Source organism: Aotus nancymaae, unplaced genomic scaffold (genome assembly GCF_030222135.1).
Source record: "Aotus nancymaae isolate 86718 unplaced genomic scaffold, 86718_ANA_hifiasm-v0.15.2.pri h1tg000046l, whole genome shotgun sequence".
Lineage (NCBI taxonomy): Eukaryota > Metazoa > Chordata > Mammalia > Primates > Aotidae > Aotus > Aotus nancymaae.
The window spans coordinates 24,520,720-24,538,503 of record NW_026988460.1 but is presented as its reverse complement, the minus strand read 5'-3'; the positions used below and the strand labels follow the sequence as shown (position 1 = coordinate 24,538,503).

At 49.2% G+C, this 17,784-nt stretch overlaps 1 protein-coding gene and 1 pseudogene across 3 annotated transcripts in view; one reads left to right on the top strand and one right to left on the bottom strand.

Moving 5' to 3' along the window:
- The window catches only part of FBLN2 (fibulin 2), a 108,300-nt gene that overhangs the window by 21,553 nt on the left and 68,963 nt on the right, over positions 1–17,784 (bottom strand). For all 3 annotated transcript variants that reach the window (XM_021675732.2, XM_064362062.1, XM_064362060.1), the window contains 3 exons: positions 7,457–7,568; positions 5,992–6,121; positions 1,839–2,019 (listed from right to left, as the gene is read on the bottom strand). In XM_021675732.2, coding sequence (XP_021531407.2) covers positions 1,839–2,019; positions 5,992–6,121; positions 7,457–7,568 — 423 coding nt within the window. The remainder of the gene's footprint in view (positions 1–1,838; positions 2,020–5,991; positions 6,122–7,456; positions 7,569–17,784) is intronic.
- On the top strand, positions 9,911–9,992 carry LOC135268916 (small nucleolar RNA U3; annotated as a pseudogene).

Sequence of the window (17,784 nt, the reverse complement as noted above, 5' to 3'; positions counted from 1 at the left end):
CTGTGATAGGAGATCCAGGTATCTGTTCCCCGACCTGTACCTCACAGGATATGAGCTCTTCCTGTAGGATCTCCTGGGCCCTGGCAGCTGCAGACAGCAGGCACCTTAATCCCTATGCACGGACTTCCACCATCTTGCATTATAGTGACAGAGACCTGGGTTGCTTGGAGCCCAGGCTGATTGGGTCTAGGTAAAATTCCGGGCAGCAGGAAGCCTGAGGCAGAAATGGAGTCATTAGAGACAAGACGTCCAGCCCTGGCTGTGCCAAAGACCCGGCACATGCCTGGGGCAAGATCCTGCCCTTCTCCAGGCCTCATCTTCCTGCTCTGAGCTACTGACGCATGGCAATGGTAACAGCAACAGTGGTGGTAATGCTGAGTGCATCACTAGGCACTGCGGAAAGCCCTTGACAGGCATCCTATCATTCATCCTTGCACTGAACAAGGTAAAGAACACAACTCCATTTGACAGATGCCACAATGAAGGCTCTGAGGACTGTGTGACTTGCCCCAGGAAAGCAAAGGAGCTGGGATTCCAACCAAGTCTGCTTGACTCTCAAGGCTAAGAGTTTAATCTTGATACCAGGATTAAATTGTGGCTTTAATTCCCACTCCATGAAGTGCCCAGGACAAATCCACAGGGGTCCCAGATGATGGTCTATAGGAACAGCAAAAAAACTAAGCTGGTGGTTCTGGAACCCACCTGGACATCTAACCCCCAACCAGTTGAGGCTGAACATGTGGATACCCACAAAGCAGGTCTGCCAGGACTCTCATGGCACCCGCCCCAGGGCCACCAAGGCCCATGTGCACAAAGAACACCTGCTGACTCACTGGGGCACCCTCATTGGGCTCCTGCAGACCTACCAGGCACAGAGAAGGCTAATGGTCATGGGTCCAGGAGACAGTCCTGGCTAGGAGACAGGAACTAGACATGGCAGCTGTAACACACATCACAAGAAGGGAAACAGAAGGGGGTGACACCAAGAACAATGAGGGAGGATGGATGGATGTATGGATAGATAGATGGATGGATGGATAGATGGATGGATGGATAAATGCATGGATGGATGGATGAATGGATAAATGCATGGATGGATAGATGGACAGATAAATGGACAGATGGGTGGGTGGATGGATGGATGGATGAATGGATAGATGAATAGATGGTCAGACAGATGGACAGACGAACAGATGGACAGATGAATGAATAGATGGGTAGGTAGATGGATAAATGGATGGATGGAGGAATTGATGAATGGATGAAGGGATGAATGGATGGATGAATGGATAGTAGATAGGCAGATATATTGATGAATGGATGGATGGATACATAGATGGGTGGGTGAGTGAATGGGTGGATGGGTGGGTGGATGGGTGGGTAGGTGGATGGATGGATGGATGGATGAATGGATAGATGGATAATTGGGTGGGTAAGTGGGTGGGTGGGTGGATGGATAAATGGAGGAACAGATGATGGGATAGAGGATGAATGGGGGAGTAGATGAAGGGATAGAGAGATGGACAAGAGGACAGGAGGATGGGTGGGGGACAAGTGCAATGGGTGGAGAGAAAAAGAACAGACTGGTAAGTGGATAGGGAAGAAGTTGTATAGACAAAGAGAGGGGAGGGTGAAAGGGTGATGGGTGGTAGTTTGTGGTTAGGTGGGTGGAGTGGGTGGTCCACGGAAAACAATGAAATCACCATCCTCAGAACTCTGTTTAGAGCAGACCTTGTGTCTCAAGCCACAGGTGATAATGGACCCAGGGTTCCCACAGAAGGCCAGAGGTCACCCAGCCTTGGCCTCATATGCTACAGCCAGGGAAGGACAGCACTCACCTCTCCGTGGTGCAGCCGCGGGCTCTGGAGGTCTTCGGACCTCAGGTACTATGAGAGGCTCTTCACCCTCACAGCAGGAGAGCATGACATGATTGCAGGGATAGCCCAGGTTGGGATTGGACTCACACGACTGGCCCTCGGCCCGCACGCGGAGCCCCAGGCCACAGCAGTCACAGCATTGCTGCAGGGAGAGACGGTTATCACTGCCCAATCCCTGGGCCTAGCCTGGAGCTAGGCTCAGAGGAGGGGCTGATAAATCAAGGTGAATTCACCATTATCTTATCTCCTCTGCCAGACTATGCGCTCTCCCAGGGCAGAGGGGTCCTCTGCCTCTATTTCCCGGGTCTGGCACAGGGTAGGGCTAATTTAAGTCTTTTGAAATAGACAACAAATAAATGGCCTATTGTGGAAGGAACTATAAATTAACTCCCCAGCTACACTCATTATCCCCTCATGTTTACTAGCAAACGCCAATTCTATTCAATCAGCTAAAAGGCAGCATTTCCCAGGGGCCTTTGCAGCTAGAGACAGATTCACTTGGTGAAGCCTTCAGGAGGGCTTTAAACTGGGGATGACTCTACTTGAATCAAGTACATTATTTTTGCTCCCTGTCTTTCTCCTTCTTGGAGCACATATATGATGGCTGGAGCTTTAGCAGCCCACTTGGGCCATGAAGTGACCCTGAAGATGAAGGCTCTAAGTTAAAGATAAGTAAACATAAAAATAGAAGATAGGGTTCCTAGAGATGTAGATCTACCCCATCCCAGACCACTTTCTTCAAAAATAAATTGGTTTAATTATTTTAAAATACAGTGGTATATTGGTTACAGTAACAGCACCAATTATTCACTCTTTTCTGTGTTCACTGTCTTTGTAATGTGATATTGCAGCTACTTCTATTAAGAGAATGTGTGTATTTCCCAGCCTTTCAGTTGTGCCTTATGTCTTGCTTTGGCCAATAGAATGAGATACACATGACGGTGTACCAGTTCCTAGCCTAGGCCTCAAAAGACCTCGAATGCTTCTATTTCTTTTCCTGGAACTCTGCACATCCACTAACGGAAGATGCCCATGCTAGCCTGCTAGGGGTTGAGACACTGCATGGCGCAGAGACAAGTCATCCCAGCAGAGGCCATCCTAGATCATCAAGCTCCAGTGGAGCCGTCGGCTGGCAGCAGCCACATAAGCAAGCCCCCCAGGATCAGCTGAGCATGGCTCAGGTCAGCAGAAGTACTTGGCTGACCACAAATTCATGCGCTAAGCCAGCAACAGGCCACTGGGTTTTGGATGGTATGTTATCCAGCAAAAGCTAACAGATAGTCTAGTCCTGCATCTCTCAACGTTGAACACTTCCTGCTACTGAAGGCCCATCACATACTTAACACTTACTTGCATTATCTCTGATTCCCCACAACCACCCAAAAAGACAAGGATTATTAGCCCCATTTTCCAGATAGAAAAGCTGAGGCTCAGAAAAGAGACCTGGTCAAAAACAGAAAAGGGGATTCTAAACGTTTCTAAACCCTGTCAACGGGGTCCTCTCACTAATACTAGTTGTTTTAAAGAAAAAACTGACCCCAAGATGACGAAAATTGAAGTAAAATTCCTCCCCTAAATGCCAGAACCATCCAGTGGCCTCTGTCACCATCACCCAGGCTTCAGACCGTGGGCTTCAACTCCTTTCCCGGCTCCCCAGTCAGGATGAGGTCCCTTCTGGGAGGTTTCCCGAAACTGTGCTACTGCCCTAGCTTGCCCTCCTGTGCTACTGCCCTAGCTTGCCCTCACCTCTGCTGTAGACAGCCAGCTATCCATCCCAATGTCTGTTTTCCCTTCTTCCTCATGTTCAGTGGGGCCTCTGACCTCCCAGAATAAAGACACTGCATTCCTTAGTCTTCCTTGCAGCTAGGTGTGGCCAGCAGACTAAGCTCCAGCCAATGAAATCTAAGCAGAAGTACCGTCCACCCTCAAAAAAGGGAGCTCTTCTGCTAATGTTCACAGCAGCATTATTATTCACTATAGCCAAAAGGCAGAAGCAACCCAAGTGTCCATTGATGAATGGACAGATACAGAAAATGTGGTCTGTCTTACACAATGGAATATTATTACTCCAACTCAAAAAGGAAGGAAACACTTACATTTGCTACATATGGCATGGATGAACCTTGAAGACATTATGTTAAGTGAAATAAGCCAGACACAAAAGATCAAACACTGAATAATTCCACTTACATGAGTTCCCTAGAGTAGTCCAACTCACAGACACAAAAAGTGGAATGGTGGTTACCAGGAGCTACAGGGACAGGGAATGGGAGTTAGTGTTTAATGGGAACAGTTTCAGCTCGAGGAGAAATTCCTTGGACGGATGGTGGTGATGGCTAAACAACAATGTGAATGTGCTTAATGCCACTGAGCTGTGCACTTAAACATCGTTAAGACGATCAATCTTACATCACATGTATTTCACCATGACCAAAAATAATATAAGCCAGGCACGGTGGCCCCTGCCTGTAATCCCAGTACTTTGGGAAGCCGAGGTAGGTGGATCACTAGAGGTCAGGAGTTCGAGACCAACTTGGTTAACATGGTGAAATCCTGTCTTTACTAAAAATACAAAAGTTTGCCAAGCGTGGTGGCGCATGCCTGCCATCCCAGCTACTCGAGAGGCTGAGGCAGGAGAATTGCTTGAACCCGGGAGGCAAAGGATGCAGTAAGCTGAGATCATGCCACTGTACTCCAGCCTGGGTGACAGAGACTCTGTCTCAAAATAATAATCATAATTATAATAATAATTATTATTATTTAAAACAAGGGAGCTCTCCTGTCCTTTTCTGGAGTTCATCCTGGACCATAAGGCAGCAAACTAGAGCTGGCAGGTCAAGAAGACCACCACGCCTGTGACCCATTCCTGATGACCATGGAGCCACTCACTCCCCTAACTCAGGTCTGCCTTCCCCAGCCTGTAGCATATGAGAGAAAAGCCAGTGTTCCAGGAAGTTTTCCATTACTTATAGCCAAACTGACACCCTGTCCCTGGCTCTGTCCTGCAGTGGCTACCATGAGCTCCAGCACACAAACTGACCTCCTGATGCAAATCCCTCCCAGGGCTGTGCAGACGCTCTGCTGGAAGCCCAAAGTTCTCAGCATCTTCTACTGTCCTTTATGTGCCAGCCTGAAGACTCCTGGTGGCCTGTCTCTACTGCTGCCAGACCACTGGACCACACACCCCATTTCCCAACGTCCTCGCCTATGTGTTAGCTCACACTGTTCTCTGCACCACTGCTGCCTGGTGGGGTTTTACCCCATCCCAATCCCACTGCCCATGTGGGAAAGCCACCATCAATAACTGGTCCCCACAACTGCCAGAAGGGACCCGAATTACGTCCCTCAAACTCTCCATGGGGTCCACCTTACTCAGAATCAAACCACAGTCCTTCCCATGATGGCTGAGAGCCCTGTCATCTCTCTGGGCTTGGCTCTGCCTGCCCCCTGTCACTCGCTGCACTCCAGCCACACAGCCTAGACATGCCAAGCAGGCTGTGACCTCAGGGCCTTCGCATGAACTACACTCTGCCTGAAAGCATTTTCACAGACGTCCCTACCCCAGGCACAGTACAAATGTCCCCTTCTCAGTGAGGCTGTCAGCTGGTACTGTAGCCCCTTCCCAGCCCTGACACTGCTTATCCCACCTCTTCTTAGGTTTTCCTCCTTAACACAATCACCTGCAACCACGCCAGGTGCTAACATATTCACCGTGATCTTTCTCTGTCTTCCTGGCCAGAAAGAAATCCCCAGGAGGGCAGGAATTACAATCTGTATTATTCATTGCTACATCCCTGATGCCTAAAACAGGGCCCGGGACACACACGGAATTACAATCTGTGTCATTCATTGCTACATCTCTGATGCCTAAAACAGGGCCTGGGGCACACACTGGTGCTCTAAAAAATACTCTCTGAATTAACTGGTCAGTATAATAACTGATGACATTTTCTAAGCAGATGTAGAGTCCCCCACCTCAGGCGTGAGCACTACCCCCAGGAGGAGTCCCGAGGAAAGCCTAACTTCTTGGACTGTGAGGACCTTCAGGCCCAGGCCAGCTTCCCCCGTCGCTGCCCTGCCCCGCCCCGCCGTGAAGGGTGCAGGTCAGGCTTGCCTTGTACAGGGAGACACTGCAGGTGTCGTTGTCCTCAGCCCCACAGGTCTCACCCTCCTTGGCTCCCAGGACACCGGCCATGCAGCTCTTCTCCTTCAAGTAGGAGACACAGCAGTGCCTCTGGGCTGTCCTGCAACAGAGGGGGCACCTCAGCCCCCGATCGCCCACCCCATCCTCCCAGAGGGGAAACTGAGTGAGGCTCGGAGGAAGGAAGCCCTGTCCAAGGTCCACAGCGAGGGAGCTGGTGCTGATGGCCGAGCCGGCACAACCTCCGCTGGCTTGCATGGGTTTCATTTCTTGACTTAACCAAGAAGAAGCAGGCCTGGGTCCCTGGACTCGGAGCTGTGTGTCCCTGACCTCTGAGAGAGAAGGGTTGGTATCAGGGCCCCCACCACCACAAGGGTCGAGAAGGACAGAGAGACCCAATCCCAGGAAAGGCTGGCAGGTCAGGCTGGAAGAGCACAGGCTCCAGGTCCCTGGTCACTGCCTGTCAGTCACCATTGGGCTGCCTGGGGCAGAGGTGGCTGACAAGTCAGCTGCAGAGGCCGGAGCCAGGACAGGGTGGTGGGGATTATGGGGGGCAGGGTTCAGCACCCCCTGAGGCAGGGCAAGTCCACAAGAGGGATGCAAGCATGTACTACGACCGCTGGCTCCAATCTCCAGAGGTCCCAGTGGTGCATGCTCTAACTCCTAAGTAGCCCCAAATTGGTGGAATAGCAGAAGGAAAAGGCAAGGTTAAAATATAAATGTTTTAAAGGAGGTGGAGTGGTTTCCTGGGATTGGGAAACATAGGGTCTAATCGTGGCCATGCTGCCAGTGAGCTGTGTGGCTTTGAGTGAATCACACTGCCTCTCTGAACCACATCTTTCTTGTGTGGAAAAACGAGCAGGTTAGACGGGGTCCCTGGAAAAAAAGAAAGCTTGAGCAGCTGACTAAGAGCCCTGCTGGGCCTGGAAAAGGGAAGAAGGCACGGGGATAAATGATTGCTTTGCTGCGATATCAGTCAGAAGAAACAGTCAGCACAGCAGCAAGGGAGCATGGTGAGAGGGCAGCCTCCTAGAGGCCCAAGGGTAGCAAAGCGGAGAAAGGAAGAGGGCAGAGGAGAGAAGGCCCGAGGAGGCTGAGTGCGGCTGCAACTGCAGCGTGTGGGGAGGGGAGCACCCAACTGTTCCTAGGAGATAGCAGTTTTTTAAAACTTGTTTCAAATTATATATTCCTCGGATCTTGCTCACTGGGCCAGTTACCAATTTATGTGGCTGGTTTGTTCCTGGGACATCTTGGACTTTCCACGCCTGGAGAAAGCCTGGCCAGATGGCCCACGGCAGCCACACCCAGTCACCCTCGTGCCCCGGAGGCAGGTGAAGGTACAGTCTCTCTGGGCTGCCCAGGGCCTCGGGTCCTAGGCAAGCAGGGTTCTGGAGAAGGCCAGTGGGCAGCTCTGCCTGCTCCAAGGAGCCCACCCTACCTGCAGACGCTGCCCTCGGTGCCGCTCTCAGGGATCTCCAGGCACTCGTCATTGTCGATGGCCCACTGCTGTCCGGCCGCACAGCACGTCTCGATCAGGTCCTTGGTGGAGCCTGTGGATGGCAACATGAGAAAGAGTCACTACATAGAGGTCACCGAGTACAGCAGATGCGCAGGTGCCTGTCCAGGTCTCCTTCACTGGGCAGGCAAACACCCACCCCTGCTGCTGTGCATGCTGGCTGCTGACAGCTCACAACAGCTGTCTTTGGAGAACTATCTGGGAGGTGGAATCCTCCCCACAGGGGCTGGGAGGAGCCCAGGCAATAACAGGCTAGCATGGGGCTAGAGCTCAGCCCCTAGTCTCAAAGCAGCCAGCTCTGTGGGGCCACTGGCACTCCGGAGATCCCATGGGGTCAGACCGCAGGCAGGTCACAGCTTTGAACGCCTCTCACCCCTTACTCCTCAAATAGTTCTCCTGAGACGTCTCCCCAAATGAACCAACACATGCACAAACTCAGGCTCTGCTTCTAAGGAACCCAACCTAAGACACCAAGACAGGACAAGAGATGAGAAAACAGCAGCAGTGGCAGCAAGAGAAGTTTAAGCTCATTCAGGAAATTCATGGAGGGTTCATGTTGAATACACACCTGACCCCTGAACAAAACAGGAGTCTTTGCTTTGGTTGGAATCGCACTGAAGCTGTAGAGTGAGTAGAAGAGAATAGTCATCTTTAAGGTATTGAATCACCCATCCAGACACATGTATGCATTTATTTTGAATAAAGTGTAGGTTATACCCATAAAACGATTAAATCTTCTTCAAGTGAATCAAGCATATTTACTGTAGATTTATTTCTAGAGAATTTTTGGGATCTTTTTCCTGTTAACTTTTCTATTTAATTGTTACGGGGGCCTCTGCCACCCCTGAGATGGCAAGACCAAGCCCTCCTCCTCCTCAGCCTTCTCAACATGAAGACAGCGAGGATGGAGACCTGTGTGATGGCCCACTTCCACTGCAGAAATAGTAAACGGATTTTCTCTTATGATTTTCTTAATAACATTTTCTTTTCTCAGGCTTACTTTACTGTAAGAATACAGTGTATAAAACACATAACATACAAAATATGTGTTAATTGACTATTTGTGTTATCAGTAAGGCTTCCTGTCAACAGTCAGCTATTAATCAAGTTTTTGAGAAGTCAAAAGTTACATGTGGATTCTTGACTGTTAGTGGGGTCAGCACCCCTCACTCCTGAGTTGTTCAAGGGGCAACTGTATTTGTGACGGGGAGGTTGGAAGGAGTCAAGAGTAGTGGAGAACTTCTTAAAACTCAAAGGCACAAGCTGTAGGTTACAAAAATTAATGAATTTGATTACCTCAAAATTCAAATAATATGTATAAGAAAGACTGTTGACAGATTAGGAGACGTTTCTGGAATGTCCAAAACTGACAAGGAATTGCTATCTACAAAACATAATAAACTCCTGAAAACTAACAAAAAAAAAAGAACTCCAAAGTGAAAGACACCTTAGGCCAGATGTGGTGGTTCACACCTGTAATCCCAGCATTTTGGGAGGCTTAGATGGGTTGGTAGCTTGAGTTCAGGAGTTGGAGACCAGCCTGGGCAACATGGTGAAATGGTGAAACCCCAACTCCACAAAAAATACAAAAGTTAGCCCAGCTACTTGGGAGGCTGAGGTGGGAGGATTGCTTGAGCCCAGGGATGGGGAGTAGGGGCGGAGGTTGCAGTGAGCTGAGACTGAACCACTGCACTCCAGCCTGGGTGACAGAGTGAGACTCTGTCTCAAAAAATCATAATAATATGTCCATTAAACTGGAAATACGAGAAATGCCAGCCAGAGGTGAGGATCCCCTTTTCTCCTTTAGTGCTGTGTTCCTCCACACTGCTGTATGTCCGCGTGTCAGGGTGGGAGTGGCAAGCGGTGCGGCCAGCTTGAGGGAGATGTGGCACCACTCGCTTACGCAGTTAAGCACATGCATCATCTAGGACCCAGATGCTCTGCTCCTGCTGTCCATGCCAGGGAAGTCCTCACCATAGCCCATAACACAACCAGTATAAGGATGCCCATGTCAAGCGTTATTTGTGAAAGGGGGTTGGGGAAAGCCTGGGTGTCCATCACTGGGAGGAAGATGAGGAAAATGGGGGCCATCCTACATGGAGGAGCTATCAAAAACAACACACTGGATACAAACACCGCAGCACGAGCCAGACACACGGACACCCAACAATGTGGAGGAACACAGCACTAAGGGAAAAAAGGAAAAAGTCAAATCAGTTCTACTACACAAATTTAAAATATCACACGTAAAATAACAATACATACTTTGCAAGAACACATGAAAGCAAAAACACACGGATGAGATGAAACTGTCAGCTATGGGGGTGGAGGTGGTGGATGGGAATGGAGAAAGGGGATGAAAGAAAATAAAATATTAAGACTGTACTTTCAGGGATCATTTCTATAGTTTGTTACTAGAGAAGTTTCTCTAACGTGTAGAGCACTGAAAATAAAATATCAATATATAAATAAAACAAGAGAGAGCCTTGCAAAGAGGATAATAAGAGCCACGCCAAGAAATGAGAAATGTAATTAACCCAAGCATTTGCCCCTGAGGTCTGAAAGTGACATTCCTAAGTCAAGTTCATACAGAATGCCTAGACATTCGTGCTGGGGGCAACAGGTAACAGACGAGTGCCTCTGAGCCTGATGGGCCTGGGTCCACATCTCAGCATTACCACTCACAGCTGCTTCTCCTCCCTACAGACTTGGTGTCCTTCTCTGTATGAGGATGAAACCGCTGTGCAGGCACTAAGGCCCATAAAGTCCTCTAAATGTCCTGAGCAGTTCATGTAAGGGTGCAGGGCTGAACAGCAGGACAGATGCTGTGAAGGATAGCGCCTACATACTCCAGCAGGAGCAAGAGCTTAGCAGGCACAGCAAGTCACTACGCTTTCCTAAGTTTCTATTCCACAGGGAAAACAGCTTTCATCACAGCCTGTTACTGTTCTGAGGCACCGAGAGGAATGAGAGTTCCTGAAAACTGGTGTCTACCAGAAGCACACAGCAAACATCACACTCAATGGGGGAACATTAAACACACCCCCCACTGAATCATTAAATATTACAAAAATAATGCCCATGGGCCATGCTACTGCATAGCATTGTCCTGGAGATACTGGCAAATACAGTAAAACAAGAAAAAAGGAGGCCGAGCACAGTGGCTCACGTCTGTAATCCCAGCACTTTGAGAGGCCGAGGCAGGTGGATCATAAGGTCAGGAGTTCAAGACTGGCCTAGCCAACATGGTGAAACCCTGTCTCTACTAAAAATACAAAAAAATCAGCCAGGCGTGGTAGCATGTACCTGTAATCCCAGCTACTCAAGAGGCTGAGGTAGGAGAATTGCTTGAACCAGGGAGGCAGAGGTTGCAGTGAGCCAGGATCATGCCACTGCACTCCAGCCTGGGTGACAGGGCAAGACTGTCTCAGAAAAAAAAAAAAAAGAGAGAGAGAGAGAGAGAGAGAGAGAAAAGGGCCAAAGAAATAACAGAAAGAAGAAACAACAGTCATTATTGGCAGATGTTATGGTTTCATCTTCCTAGACAATCCAAGAGAATCAAAACTCACAAAGTATTAGAATTGATACAATTAACAATAATGATTTATAATACAATAGCCAAAAACAACACACTCAAATTAGTGGCTTTCCTATACCCCCATAACAGTTAAATAGAAAAGCTAATAGGAAAAAATTCCCTACAAATAAATCTACAGTAAACATGCTTGATTCACATGAAGAAAATTTAATTGTCTAATGGGTATAACATACACTTTATTCAAAATACATCCCATGTGTCTGGATGGGTAATTCAACACCTTAAAGATGTCAATTCTCTTCTACTGACTCTACAATTTCAATATGATTCCAACCAAAGCAAAGCATAACTGTCACAGAATTTGTCATGTTAATTCTAAAATTCATCCCAAAAAAAGAAATGTTTAAGAATACCCAAGAACATTTCTGAAAAATAAGAATAGAGAAGGCAGACTTATCTCTAACAGTATCAGAATACACTTCAAAGTTCTAATAATCAGAACAAGGAGACAAGGAGCTCAGTGGAGACGAGTTCAGAAGCAGAGCTATGTGCATACGGGAACTGAATATATGAGGAAGGCAACGTTCAAACTTAGCAGGGAAAGAATATAACATATGATGCTGGGACCCACATCACATCATACACGAAAGTAAATTCCAAATCTATAAAGGTAGTATTAGAATAAAATTTACAAAGATAATTTCAGAATAAAGAGAATCTTCTTCAGAAATAAAATCCACAGCCTGTAATCCCAGTACTCTGCCAGGCTGAAGCAGGAGGATCACTTGAGACCGATAGTTTGAGACCAGCCTGAGGAACACAGTGTGACTGTCTCTTAAAAAGAAAAAATTTAACCGGGCATGGTGGCACATGCCTGCATTCCCAGCTACTCAGGAGCCTGAGGGGAAAGGATTGCTTGAGCCAGGAGATGGAAGCTTCAGTGAGCTACGCTTGTGCCACTGTACTCCAACCTGGGTGACAGACTAAGACCTTGTCTCAAACAAACAAATAACGCTCTGACAGGAGATGGCACTGTGAGAGGCTCTTGTTTATGAGTTTACTTTCTCAGTTGTCTGTTTCCTCCTCTGCAATGTCAGCTCCCAGATGGTAGGTATCTTATCTATCTTGCTCACAGCTGTATCAGCCACTGGCACATGGCAGGTGTTCAATGAGTGCTGAATGAATCTAGGAGACCCTGGGCCCCTGAGAGCCGCTGTGTCAGAGGCTGGGATCAGTGCTCACCATCTGAATGGAACATGGCTCAGATATGTCTGGCCCAGGACTCAGGAGTACCGGGTGCCAGGCAGAGCCCTGCCTCCACCTCCCGGGATGCCACAGTCCCGACTTGAGTCTCTGTGGCCACTGAGGGTGATGCCACTATTCAATGCTTCATCCCCTCTTGTTACACTCTGGGCATGTGGGAGTGTCTCATTATTTGGATACTTCTGCTGACAGGCTTTGACTCTGCCCAGGTGGCTTATCCTCTCTTCTGCACAGCTCAGACTCACAACATTTTTCTACAGAACCAAATCCTCCCTCCCTAAACCTCCTCCAAGATTGCCTTACAGAGATGATGGTCCCTGGATCTTAGCCAGGTGACATCAGTGGGATGCCCAATGAGGATAACAGTAATAGCTGAAATACAGCAGAGCGAGCAACCAGCCAGGCCAGGTCCCAGCACACGAACCTCAAAGTTACTAAGAGTGGGTACTGACAGCATTCCTATTCACAGATGAGCTGGGGAGTTAGAAATCCCAAGCAAGGTGATTACACGTCACAAAAATGCACTGTGCTCAGGTGATGGATACCCTCAACACCCTGACTTAATCACTATGAATTACATACATGTCACAGAATTTCACATGTACCCACCCCATAAGTGTGTACAAATTTAAAAAAGAAGTCCCAAGCCTCAATTTCCCCTCTTCCTCTCCTTTCTCCAGGCCTGAGTTTCCCCACGTCTTTTGCACAGGGGACCTGATGCAGCTGATCCTGAAGGTCCTCTCTGAGACTGTAACTATCACCAGCCCGAGAAGTGGGTCTGCTTTTGTGGCGGTTGAATGGCGCCCTCCACCTGCCCCTCCTTGATCAGATGCCAGGTTTCAGCCTGAGTTTGGCAGGCTTCTCCCCATTCTCTCCTGGCCACCTTTCTTCACAAACAAAGCTCAGGAGCTATGACCCTTATGCTGGGAGGGCCAGCCACTTGCAGCAGGAGGGGAAATTGTGCAGGTATGATGAGTGGCATTGCCAGGTACCATCCAAAATGTGGGAGGCAGAGCCAGGCAAAGCCCAGCAAGATGAGTGAGTACAACTCATCTTATGTCCAGAGGCCCCAGCCCTCCACCCTGATTCTCCAACCAGCAACCACCTCCACCTCCTCTCCTCCAAGTCTCCTTCTGAGATCACCTCTCTCCCTCTCTCTCCCTCTCTCTCTCTCTCTCTCTCTCTCTCACACACACACATACACACACACACACACACACACACACATTTTAAGTTCCTGAGAACAAGGCTTTTGGAGTCTCAGCCCTGAGGCTTCTTCTCCATCACACCCTGGCCTGGTTGATCTCATCTCCAAGCTTCCAATGCCACTTTTTCCTTGCCCCCGCCCCCCACATCACATGCACATGCCCATAGCTGGCCAAGAAACCACCCCAGATGTCTCCCTGGCACTCCCCCAGCTGGAATTTGCTCAGCTCCGGATTTTCCCGAGCTGCCCCCTTCCCAGGCCTTCCTGTGTCAACAAAGGCCCCCCCATCCTCAGGCCAATACCCCGTCCCCCGATTCCCTCCAATCCATCACTCATGGGGCCACCTTCAAAGGCATCCCAGTCCACCAGTCCACCAGCCACCCCCTCCTCTACCACCCCCTCCTGTCCTCCTTGCTCCCACTTCTGTCACCCTCCAGCCCATCACCCACAGGGCTACAGAATGACTGTCCACAAACACAAATCAGATTGGATCTCTCCTGCGCCTATGGCCCCCCCATGGTCCCCACATTCCTTACAAAGCCCTATATGGTGGGGCACTGCCCGCCTCCCCTCCTGGCCTCCTTTCTCTGACCCACTCTCCTACTCGCTCTCTCTACTCAGGAGCTCCTTGGGCTCAGTCCTGCCCCAGGGCCTGGGCACTTGCCATGCTGCCTGCCTAGATACTCCACCTCTCCCTGTGCCATCCGCTGCCCCTGCTCTGTATGGGGCGGGCTCCTTCTCTTTTAGGGGGACTCTCCTTCTCAGAGAGGGTCACCCTGACTTCCATATCTAGACTAGCTCCTACTCAATCCTCATCACATCACCTTACCTAGTCTTCCTCACAATGCCCGGGCCTTCCCATCCATGAGTCATCTTGGGGAGCCCTGGGGCTCCACAGATCCCACAGGAAAGCCACTGCCCTATAGGATCAAGTGCCTCTCTCTGGAGTGAGACTCAGAGCCTTCACAGGACAGCCCAGACTCAGCTCCCAGTCACACACACCGTCTCTTCTTCTATGCCTTTGCACACGCTGTTCCCTGATGGGATGCCCTTCTACCTTCACCACCTGGCAAGTGTCCAACTACCCATTCCTAATAAGCCAGTCCAGATGTGACTCCCTGTCTGTCCGTCCAGCAGGCTCTGTCTAGCACCCAGGAAAAGCAGCTGCTTCCTCTGACTTTACTCACGTCCTTCCACCACGATGTCCCTGTCGGGTGGCAGGCTTGTCCTAACCACCAGATTGTGAGGGTCTCATGGGCCAAGAATCAGCCTGATCATTTCAGGGTCTCCAGTGCCCAGCACACAGCACAGACCAGGTCCCTGGTAAAATCTGGGGCTGGGTGAAATATTTCAGGCTCTTGGTGTATATCATCTCATGTAAAGCTCACATCAACAACAGGAGGTCAGTGTGATGATCTCCCTGTCCCAGAGGTGTAAAAAGAGGTTCTAAGAGTTTAAGAGGTATAGCCCAGCCAGGCCCTGTGGCTAACGCCTGTAATCCCAACATTTTGGGAGGCTGAGACGTGTGGATCATGAGATCAGGAGATGGAGACCATCCTGGCTAACACGATGAAACCCGATCTCTACTAAAAACACAAAAAATTAGCCAGGCATAGTGGCATGCACCTGTAGTCCCAGAATCACTTGAATCTGGGAGGCGGAGGTTGCAGTGAGCTGAAATCGCGCCACTGCACTCCAACCTGGCAATGATGCAAGACTCCGTTTCAAAAAAAAAAAAAGAGAGAGAGAGATGCAGCCCAAGGGCACAGGCTTAGAGAAATGACAAAGAAGAATGCAACCCTTACTGGCCACCTCCCCTTACGCCACCTCTAAGTAGCAGATGCTACCAGGGTCACAAGACAAGCACAGGTGTGTCCTCCCACCGCTGGAAGCACAGGTGTGTAGCTGGGCCACCACTCACCGGCTGGGGGACCTGAGCAAGTCACTCAGCTTCTGAGCCTCCATTTCCTTACCTGTAAAATGGGAAAGTAACCCCTCCACCCACATTTCACAAGTGGGGACATAAGATTCAGTGTGCGGTAAACAGCTAGTGCTCAGTAAATGCAGCCTCCCTATCCCCTGGCGCATGCAAGATGCTTGGTGACTACTTTCCAAATTAATTAACAAAGGGACAGACAAATCCATGTAAGGATAAGCAACCATCCCTTCAGCATCAGAAACTGGTGCAGCCTTCAGCCAACTCTACTCTGCCTCTTTTTTCTTCTGACTTTTCAAGAATTCCCCATTTCTGTCCACTTTGCTGCTTTGCAGGAGCTCAGGCCGAGGGAAAGCAATGCCTTCCCCACCTGCTGGTTCTCAGAAGCACTATGGAAAGAGAGATGCAGGTGCTTTTCACCCTGACAGCCCAGCCCCAAGCCAGAGGCTCTCTCTGGCCTTCTGGGATTGGCAGCAACATGGCCCAGCAACATCCCGGCTTTAGAACGCACGGTTGACTTCACAGCATCAGGGCTCCGGGCCTGGCAGCAGGGTAAGCACGACCCTTGCCCGGAAGGAACCCCACTGCTCCCACGCCGAGCAGCACAGAGCAGGTCCACTCTGGAAAACCACTCACTGTCCCCTGGCAAAGTGGAAGGTGCCACACCCACGGCCCTGAGTGTTCTGGTAGTCTCCAGGTGGTTTCCAAGTGCCCACAAATGAGAGAAAGGGTCCATAGGCTGCAGGGCGACCACATGATGCCAGCTCCCTCAGACCACAAGGACCACACCAGCACTGCGCCAGGGAAAGAGGCAGGTCACAGGGGAGTACTACACACAGACTTGCATATGAGGCTCAAAAACAGAGAAGAATGAGGCAAGATTGCTCGGGGGTATAAAGAGAAGGAGGGAAAATGGTAACTGTGGGGTGGGGTGTCAGGGCAACCCTATGGTTTCTGCCCTGCTGCCCACGTGGACACTTCCTGAACTGCTCTTCTCCTCCCAAATAAAAACAGTACTGAAAAAGGTAGTATGATCAGAAACCTCTAAAACTAAAGACTAAAAGAGTATTTTAAAAATAGATCCAGGCCAGATGCAGTAGTTCACAATTATAATACCAGCATTTTGGGGGGCCGAAGTGGGAGGATTGCTTGAGGCCAGGAGTTCGAGACCAGCCTGGGCAACACAGCCACACTCCATCTCTATAAAAAATTTAAAAATTAGCCAGGTGTGATGGTGTGTGCCTATAGTCCCAGCTACTTGGGAGGCTGAGACAGGAAGATCATTTGAGCCTGGGAGGTCGAGGCTGCAGTGAGCTATGATCGTGCCACTGCACTTCAGCCTGAACAACAGAGCAAGGCCTCATCTAAAAAAAAAAATTTTTAACAAAAATAAACTTAAAAAATAAAATCAAGGTAAGTGAAACAAGCCAGATGCACAAGGATAAAGACTGTATGATTCCACTTGTATAGGATCCCTAGAGTAGTCAATTCATAGAGACAGAAAATGGAATGGTGGGTGCCAGGGGCTGGGGGTGGGGGATAGGGAGTTAGTGTTTAATGGAGACAGAGTTTCAGTTTGGGAAGATGAAAAATGTCTGGAGGTGGATGGTGGTGATGGCTGCATAACGAGGTGGATGTAATTCATGCCATAGAAGAGCAGAGCTAAAAATGGGCAATGTCACATTATATGATAAAAACAAAAATACACTGCAGTGTAAAAAAGTTGTGACCCTGCACCTCTCCTTGTAGGAATTTAATCTGCTGATAGAGTAGATGATCTAATGAACACAAACAGGAGCATCACAGATTCTGATGCACCTGCATTTGTGATAGCAAAGATCCAGAAACAACCTAAATCCCATCTGCAGGGCAGTGATTGAAGAATAACTGATGCTGACCAACACAGTGAGCCTCCATCTTCACAAAAAAATCTAAAAATTAGGCAGGCGTGGTGGCATGCAGCTGTGGTCTCAGCTACTTGGGAGGCTGAGGCAGGAGGACGGCTTGAGCCCAGGAGGTCTAGGCTGCAGAGACCAGTGATCACGCCACTGCACTCCAGCCTGGGGACAGAGCAAGACCTTATCTCAAAACAAAGCAAAACTGACGCTATATCCATCTAATCTGATGCAGATGTTAAAAAGCATTAGATCTGCACGTACTTACACGAACCAATTTCCACGTGTACGGTGAAGAATTTTTTAAGGATCAATGCTGAATAGTATCTCTAATAAGCTACCATTTGTCTTTCTAAAAAAATGCATGGATATGCATGGATTATTTCTAGAAGGAGACCCAAGAAACTGGAA